Source organism: Haemaphysalis longicornis, unplaced genomic scaffold (assembly GCF_048455015.1).
Source record: "Haemaphysalis longicornis isolate Haplotype H1 unplaced genomic scaffold, Haemaphysalis longicornis Haplotype H1 scaffold_1, whole genome shotgun sequence".
NCBI classification, from domain to species: domain Eukaryota; kingdom Metazoa; phylum Arthropoda; class Arachnida; order Ixodida; family Ixodidae; genus Haemaphysalis; species Haemaphysalis longicornis.
This window is the reverse complement of record NW_027526203.1, coordinates 301,698,457-301,707,815: the sequence shown is the minus strand read 5'-3', so window position 1 is coordinate 301,707,815 and position 9,359 is coordinate 301,698,457. Positions and strand designations below refer to the sequence as shown.

At 47.9% G+C, this 9,359-nt stretch overlaps 1 protein-coding gene across 1 annotated transcript; it reads right to left on the bottom strand.

Moving 5' to 3' along the window:
* Positions 1-4,222: 4,222 nt before the first annotated feature.
* LOC144159297 (uncharacterized) lies at positions 4,223-4,801 on the bottom strand. The gene has a single exon (XM_077690701.1). It carries the CDS (start codon positions 4,799-4,801, stop codon positions 4,223-4,225), a length of 579 nt encoding a protein of 192 aa, XP_077546827.1.
* Positions 4,802-9,359: the final 4,558 nt, after the last annotated feature.

The window sequence follows — 9,359 nt, the reverse complement described above, 5'->3', positions numbered from 1 at the left end:
ATATATATATATATATATATATATATATATATATATATATATATAATATATATATATATATATATATATATATATATATATATATATATATATATATATATATATATATATATAAGTAATAAAAGAAAGACACACGTCCAAACAACAACAGGTTTAACGTTTCGGCCGAGGGAGCGGCCTTCGCCAGAACTGCCAGGACTGAATGGTTCAGAATCAGAATAGATCTGAACCAGAATGGTTATTCTGACGAAGGCCGGTCCCTCGGCCGAAACGTTAAACCCTTTTTTTTTCGACGTGCCTTTTTCTTTTACTCATACGAATTGCCGGTGTCCAAGAAATATTTTCCCGCGATATATATATATATATATATATATGTACGCACAAAGTAAAAGTACGCTCTTCGGAGACTTTATTTCAACGTTTCGACCTGCGAAGACCTGTCTCAGGTCGAAACGTTGAAATAAAGTATCCGAAGAGCGTACTTTTACTTTGCGCGTATTCCTGCAGCAACTAAAGACTATACTTCACGACTTATATATAGGCGTGGGTTCGGTCCCCACTCTGGGCGCGTGTTTTTCTTTCTTTCTTCCGTATATTTAAAAAAAATATATTAACTTCATTAACCGTAGTAAAAAAAAAGAGCTTAACCACACCCCTATGCCTACTTTGGCGTTGTAGACTGCCGACCTATCTTTCTGTATATCTATCTATATATCTATCTATCTATATATATATATATATTTATATATATATATATATATATATATATATACAGGGTGTCCCAGCTATCATGCACCAAGAGTTAAAAAAAGAGTAAAGGCGTAACTCGAAAGAAACCAGGTACATATTGTTTGCAGTACGGTGAAGAAGCGGACGGTATTTTTTTCTTTAATGAGACTTAATTAACTAATTGTAATTAATTATCTAACTCGAGAAATACTCTCCTAATAACTAAAGTGTCAATGAGGCACTTGAAGGTAACCACGAGGGGCATCTAACTGCGGTATTTTCAGCGATGAACTAATTGCGTACACATTTATTCTGACCGATAAAGGAAACCCGCGAAATATGAAAAATACCACGTGACGGAGCCTCCGCGCGCACCGTAAAGCAACGCCCTCAAACAGGCTGCCTCTGAGTTAGCCAGAATAAAATAGACAAAAGAAAGAAAGAAGAAATCGCGACCGAGTTTGTTCCTTATCTTGCCGCTGCTGCTCCTTCCATGCATGCTATTATCAAGGGGATGCGCTGTCTCTTCGGGCGGGTAACACGCGAAGCAGTTGCTTTCAATCAGCTTTGTTTGGGGACGCTGCTTTACAATGCGCGCGTAAGCGTCGTCACGTGGTATTTTTCATATTTCGCGGGTTTCCTTTATCAGTCAAAATAAATGAGTACGCAATTAGTTCGTCGCTGAAAATAGCGCAGTTAGATGCCCCTCGTGGTCACCTACAAGTGCCTCATTGACACTTTAGTGATTAGGACAGTATTTCTCGAGTTAGATAATTAATTACAATTAATTAATGAAGTCTCATTAACGAAAAAATTACTCTCCGCTTCTTCACAGCACTGCAAACATTATGCACTAGGTTTTCTTCGAGTTACGCAATTTCTCTTTTTTTAAATCTTGGTGCATGATAGCTGGGACACCCTGTATATATATATATATATATATATATAGCGAATCAGAATGCGCTGTAGCGAATCAGTGGCGCTGGCTACCACCCCCAAGCACAGGAAAAAAAATTACATTGACATAAATACCTCAGAAAATGGAGGGGAAAATAGCCCCGCCGGTAGCGTAGTGGCCATCGCACTAGACCGGCATTCTGGAGGTCGTGGGTTGGGATACCACCAGGCGGGCATTTTTTCTCCACTTTCTTATTTTCCAAATTCTTTATCTTGAGCTACTACATCCTCCCCTTTGCTTTCCGAGGTCTTCTTGACAGCCAATTCTTATTTCTGTCTTATTTTCAACGAGCCCCTCATTTCCTATTCTGATTCGCTACAGATATATATATATATATATATATATATATATATATATATATATATATATATATATATATTGTAGAACAGAGACGTTCGGGACGAGGGATTCCGTAAGGACACATCAAAGTTGCAGTCCTTATTGCCAGTGCTGTTTGGCGTTTTAACAGTGTTTTATAGTGCCGAATGAAGAATGATTGCCTTTTTTTTTATGCAGGAATAAATAATTGAAAATTCAAGTCGAGAAAAAATGCGCCGTTGTTTCCGGAAGCGGGAAACGAACCCACAACCTCCGCATAACGCGTGCGGTGTTCTACCATTGAGCTAGTTCCGCGGCGACTCCCCTCTCGACTATACCGCGGGGTTTTGTATTTACGACTACTCAGAGCCCGGTCAACTAGCGCCGCCCCTCGACCACCGCGGGAAGACGTAGAACGTCTTTTCCCAGCGGCCGCACGTAAGACGTGGTGGTCGGAAGTCGGGGATAGCCAAAGGCATTTCAGACTGCTGAAGCCAGAACCCTCGTAATGCATTTTGTAGAACAGAGACGTACGGGACGAGGGATTCCGTAAGGACACATATCAAAGTTGCAGTCCTTATTGCCAGTGCTGTTTGGCGTTTTAACAGTGTTTTATAGTGCCGAATGAAGAATGATTGCCTTTTTTTTATGCAGGAATAAATAATTGAAAATTCAAGTCGAGAAAAAATGCGCCGTTTTTTCCGGAAGCGGAAAAAATACGACAGAAACAAGGGTTGGCTGTCAAGAATGAAAGCAAAGGGGAGAATGCGGTAGGTCATTGAAACAGATGGACAATTTTGAAAGACAGAAAGTGAAGAAAAATGGCCGCCGGGTGGGATCCGAACCCACGACCTCCAGAATATATATATTGTGAGCATCCTCGGGCAATCTACTGGTACCGGGAAAGTGGGAGTATCCTTGGTCAATCCAGCGGCACCGGTTGGCACAGTCGCTCTTGGTGTCGGATCTTCGGACTGCCGTCAGTGCTTCCTTTTCATTTGTGCATAACCATCATCATTAGCAAACGTGCTCCGTCATTTCGTCCTATCTCTGTAAATACTCCTCATCATGATGTGTACTCGCGTGTCCCTCGCTCGAGCCTCCGATTAAGTGGTCACCCCGGTCTCTCCGGTGAACCTTGTCCTCTCAAGATATATATATATATATATAATATACGTATATATATATATATATATATATATATATATATCGCCCATGCCCTAAATTGTTTGTCGCACAGAATGGGAGAATAACATCCACAGGAAAGCAATCTTCAGAAGCAAGCGTATCTTCATGCTCTGGGAAGACGTCAGAAGCCTTGCCAAATCTGTGAAGTAGCTTGACACCGCGAGTGGGTATAATGAACATGCTCAGTTGAAAACTGTGGATTTGCTCAGTTCATAAAACCTGAGTGAGAGGCTCTTTTGCTTCGGCTATTGCAAGACTGCTGAGAGTTCAACGAGGCAAACCGAAGACATTCTAAGACTCCGTGTGATTGCATTGCATAGTCTGAACTCATTCGAATTTTTCAAGCCATGCCAGATTGAAAGTAAGAGCTTCTGCACGAGAGAGACATGCCGGTTTGGCAATATTTCGGACAGCCATTCCTCCTTTTTTTCACTAATGGTAGTGTAGCAACAAGATGAACGCGCCCTCCAGCACCTCCAGAGCACAGCACTAATCCAGAACACAGCCCTAATCAGCAACGGTTTCCAGCTTGGTGACAGAACGCATTTCATTGGACCGCTGTTAATACCTATTACAGTGCACGGGGTAGATTTAATTGATATCTATTTATGCGTACACAAGAGACTTTCCCACGGCATAATTGGTCGAAATCATGAATCGGCACGTTGAATTCGTCATCGCATTCCACCTATAGAAGCGAATAAATTTCGTCAAGCCAACCACGCAACGGCCCCATCTTCACTCACGAATTCGTCATTTTCGTCTTTAAACCGACTGTTCGTGCTACACTGACGCCCGCGAAATCACGGCGAATAAGATTGGCCGACAAAAATGATTTTTGCTGGCACAGAAAAATCCCGCCAATTTCTCGAAAAGCATTTATTTTTTTTTTGCTTTATAGTCACCATGAGCTGCGACGTGGCGGCAACTTGCACCGGCGCGGTGAAGGGGAGTGTGAGGATGTAGTTCAGAGCTAGCGTGGGTAATGGCACTTGGGTTCTGTGATGCCGACTACTGAGGGGGAGATAGTTAGAACCAGCGAGTGACGTTGGGGACATCGTGGTAGACGTATGCAGCCGCAGCGCTGCACGGGATGCTTAGGTCCGTGGCGCGGTGCCACTGGCGATCCCCGATGTCGTAGCGCTCCACAAGCGACACCGTCGTGGTGCCGTCGAATCCCCCAGCAGCGTAGACGCTCCCTTCGAGCAGCACAGCCACGAAGTTGCTCCTCGGGAAGGCCATAGTGGGTAGCTCCGACCATCGGCCCTTGCGCACGTCCAGTCTCTCGGCTGAGCCTAGCCGCTGGGTGCCGTCGAAGCCGCCCATCACGTACACTTCGTCGCCGTGCACGACTGCTTTTAGACCACTGCGGGGCCTCGACATGCTCTGCACTCGGGTCCAGGCATCGGCAGTCGGATTGTAGTACTCGACAGTGTCCAGCACGTCGAGGCCTGTAAAGCCGCCCATGACGTAGATGCGGTCCGCGACCGCCACGGCGCTGGCATCACTGCGGATGTCGTGCATGGATGCCACGAGCTCCCACTGGTTGCGCGAGGCGTCGTATCTTTCGCAGGACGACGTGCGGCCCTCACCATCGAATCCGCCCATGGCGTAGATGTACCCTCGGAGCAGGGCAACGCTGACGTAGCAGCGAGCCATGTGCATGTTAGACTTCATGCACCACTTCATCTTGGGCACGTCGAGGCAAACGACCGAATGATAGCAGCTTCTGCCATCAAAGCCTCCTATGAAGTAGACAAGTCCGTCGAGCATGGCCACTCCGTGGTAAGATCTCGGCTGCGTGCACTGATTGGGGTGCACAACCCAGTGACGCGAACGGCAGTTGTAAGTGAGCAGGTTGTTGGTGGGGCCGCCGCACCAGCCGCCGAACATGAAGATGATGTCCTTAGGGATACGGGGTCGGAGCCAGCGACGATCGGCAAGGTAAGGCCAGTATCTCCAGTTTGCGCTGTCCGTTGCCACCATGTCCAGTGCCCATCTGATGACACTAAGGACTTCGAGGGCCTCCTCGTCCTGGCGTACCAGCGGTTCGGACTCCACTTTTTGCATGTCGGCGTTGCTGCCGAACAAGAATCTCACAAGGGTCAAAAGTCGAGACAAGAAACCCCGCCTGACCTCGGGGTCCCCGGCAATCCACTTGAGGATAGCACCGAAGGAACCCTCGACTTCGCTGGTGACATGGAGTTCGTCGTCGTAAAGCACATTCCACAGCTCCTCGAACGCCAGCGACTGAAACTGCGGGCTCATGGTCCACACCTTTTCGAAGTTTCGCACCAAAAAGCGGAAGGCCTGGTTGTTGAGCGGGCAGTACCCTTTTTTCACGGCCAGCTGGTAGGTGCCGACGCAGTTGTCCGGTTCCAGGCTCTCTACGAGCAGCTTGAGGCAATGCTCCCGTAGCCCTGAGATGCTAAGCGCTTCTGCGACGTCCAGGACCTCGAGAACGTTGTGTGCGCCGACGAGCTCCTGGAGCGGGACGTGGTATGCAAGGTCGATGGCGAGTTCCAGCATCTCCGCGCTCAGGTCACTCACGAGAACCTCCCTGAAGGGGGGGTACTTGACGTCATTTAGCAGCTCGCCTTGCTCGGCGCCAGCGCCGGCATCCTGCGTCTCACACATTTCGGTGAAGAGCGCGCCGCATCCCGCGTACCTGGCGGCGAGAACGAAGCGGTGGACCAGAAGCTCACCGCCGTCGGAGGTCCTGAACTTGGCGTCGCAGTAGCGGCCGGCTTCCCTCAGGGCCCTCAGCATGGGCATAGAGCGAGCCGCGGCGCCTGGCGAGAATTCTGACTGGCGGCCGTCATCACTGAAGAGCTGCTGGGCGGAAGCGGTCGCGGTGGCGTTGTCGTTGCAGGGGCTCCTTTCCTCGATGCCATCCCCGGAGGCATTCATGCCGGCTTGCCTCAGGGCCCTCAGCATGGATATGGAGCGAGCCACGGCGCCTGGCGAGAATTCGGACTGGCGGCCGTCGTCACTGATGGGCTGCTGGGCGGAAGCGGTCGCGGTGGCGTCGTCGTTGCAGGTGCTCGATTCCTCGATGCCATCCCCGGAGGCATTCATGGCGGCGTCCTCGAATCTCGGAGGCAGAAGCGCGAGCTGGTCGAGCGGCGCCGGGCAGTATGATTCTCCACCGCTCTGCTAGGCCAAACTGACCGATTTGGATCCGCAGCTTCCGCGCACCACCGCTTCCGCGCACCATGCGTGTTCTTCGTTTTCGTCCAATTGCCCCTGATTATGCTTACGCGGTGATGCCACCCGTTCCCAAAACCGTAGGATACAGTTGCCTTTTGGAATGTGGGCGGTTCATTTGGCGGTGACATTAAAGCTACGAGACGCGCATAAAGTTACTTGGTCATTAGCACGCCCGAAAAAAAAATCGCAAGTTTAGGACAAAGATGCTCTAGAGTTCACAGCCGTTCGGAAGCATTTCCGGGGCCTTTGGGAATCATTGGCTGTATTGGGCGAGGAAAAGGAAGTGGTGTCAGAAAACAAACACGTTTTATTTTCAAGATTAGGGCGATATCAGCATTTAGGCACTACTCGTTCAGATTCACTCCTATATATGTAGCTGTCGCAGAGTTTCCAGGCCCGAAGTAAAGCCGATGGCCTTCCCCATGACTCATATGAATATGACCGCTGTGAGTTGATATGACCACTTCGCAGGTCCATTCAGGTCATGTGCTTAAGGCAATTGTGCTTCCAAAAGTGGTGGCAAAGAACAGGGCTGCAGTGCATGCTGCTATGTTGAATGTAAGCTGCTTGCAAAGCTGCTGGCGACAGCATCACTTGATGCAGCTTTTTTTTTTGAACGGGATGCTGTAACTGTTTCTGCCACCCAGGGAACTAAGTTGTGCATGGATGAGGCAGCAGGGCTTGCGCCTTTTATATGCAGGCAACCGTGTGAGTGCGCCCATGACCTCCGCGCCCACGGTGCGCCGTCACTTGTTACGTCGGGCTCCGCGGGATGGCGGTACTTGTCGAGTCCAATGTGAGTGCCATTAACATAGCTGTTGACACCCCCGTTGAGAACCGGGTTGAAACGGAGCAGATGACGCACGCGGGCGTTTTTTTTTTTTTTTTTTCGGCGTGCGGTCGCAGTGGCCCAAGCCGCGCCATGTCCGTGGCGCATCGGCCCTCTCTGTGGCCGTTTCCAGTGTTGCCAAGCGAAGAAATTAACAGAACTTTTCAACGAATACCCCCTATACCTGCCTATCGCGCAGGTGTCACAGACTCGGTTGGCTTTCCTGATGGCTGTATGCACTTTCTGAGCAAATGCTTCGATTCGCATGCGTGTATTTACGATCCGCTGCGACGAGCAAATCACGCAGTGCCGCTCCAGGCTGGCGATAACTTGAGCTGTCGCAGTGCTTCCAGGCACGAAGGAAATAGTGAAAGCGCCTATTGAAAGTGTTGCAGGCCCTAAGAATATTTGACCTCTTAGCCTCCTTCTTTTAATAGAGTCATCCATCCACTGACCAGCAAAACAGTTCTCGTCATGATGATGACGATGATGATGATCGCTATTGGTTTACCCTTTGTAGGGGGTGACTAAGTGTCATCTTACCAAAAAGGAGTAATATAACTATGTTTTATACTTTTGGTTTAATACTAGCGCTGTCTAGGGGGAGGCACAAAAAACTAATTAGGCCCAAAATACTTTTTTTTCCTGTTACAGGTGGTAACTGTTCCAGGCGATATTCCCCTCTCTGCCTTTTGTCCACCAGCATTCTAATCTTCTTTTCGTCGCCTCAAGTTAACTTCCTCTGTGCTACCCTTAAATCCTAGGGCTTCTGGAAGCCGAATATTTTCCTCGTGTAAATTTGGATGGATACCCTCGCATTCTAACACTATGGGCCGCATAGTTTCTGTTTCTTTTCCGCAGACCACGAATACCCCATCATTTTGTGAATACTTCCCCACAAAGCTCCTAGTTCGTAAGCAACCTTCTCTATCATCAAAAAGCAAAGCACTGCCCTGGGAATTATCGTAGAAATTTTCCTTTCTGATGTCCAATTTCTCAGCCCTGTACATCTCTAACGACGTTTTAGCTTCCATTTTTTCTCTCCATTTAGTCGTTTCTATCTGCCTTGCCTCTTTTTTGGTTACCTTGGCTGTTTTGGATTCTCCAGTGTTCTTTCCGTATTTCATCGTTAGCCTTCTAGTTGTCCTTAACCCATGCGTGTCCACGCTTTTCAAGTATATGTACCTAAAAACCTTAGCCCACCTACGTTGATCCATTGCTCTCGAACTCCTCTGAAAACATATTATACTCTGCGCTTCTCTAACTTCAAACGACGCCCAGCCCATATCTCCCTGCACTGCATGCTTCGTTAGTTGTTTTTCCATGCGCGCTTAAGGCCAAACGGCCTACCGTTCTCTGCATGGTTCACTTCAAGGCCTGATAGAACGTCTGATTCTAAGCAAAGTACAGCATTCGCAAATGCGGGACCCGGAACCATCACTTCTTTCCACATTCCTCTAACTACTTCATATCCCCACAGAGCTCTATGCTTCATTATAGCTGCGTTTCGCTTTCCCTTACCCTTAAGTTGCTCCTCGTGAGATATTAAGTATATATTTATCCCCTTCGTTTATCCACACTCCCAAATATGTATATTCCTTCACTCTGCCTAATTCGCCATGCTGGATATACACTACGTCAGTGGTAGTGTCATTGAAAATAATTATTCCCGATTTTTCTGCACTAAAATTTAACCCGAGGTTGGGGGCGAATTCCTGGCCGCTAATATTTATGAGCCGTTGCATATCGGTCTGGTTATCAGCTAAAATAACAATGTCGTCTGTGTATAAAATTCCCGGAATACGCTGTTGTACCACTTCGCCTTGCAGCATATGGGTTAGGCTGAACCCTACTTGACTTTCTTCCAGTTTCTTTTCTAACCCTGCCATGTAAAGCATGAACAGTATTGGGCTCAAAGGGCATCCCTGTTTCAGTTCCCTATGGGTGATGACCTGCCGGGCGCATTTCTGCCCTTCCCATGTGAGGTGCACTCTATTATCTTTATAGATTCCTATAAGGAACAGTTTAACTCGTCATATAATTCCTGGATTTTCAGCATTCTCCGCAGCAGTTCTCTGTTTGCGTTGTCATATGCCCCTTCAATATCCAAGAACGTAATCAATAATG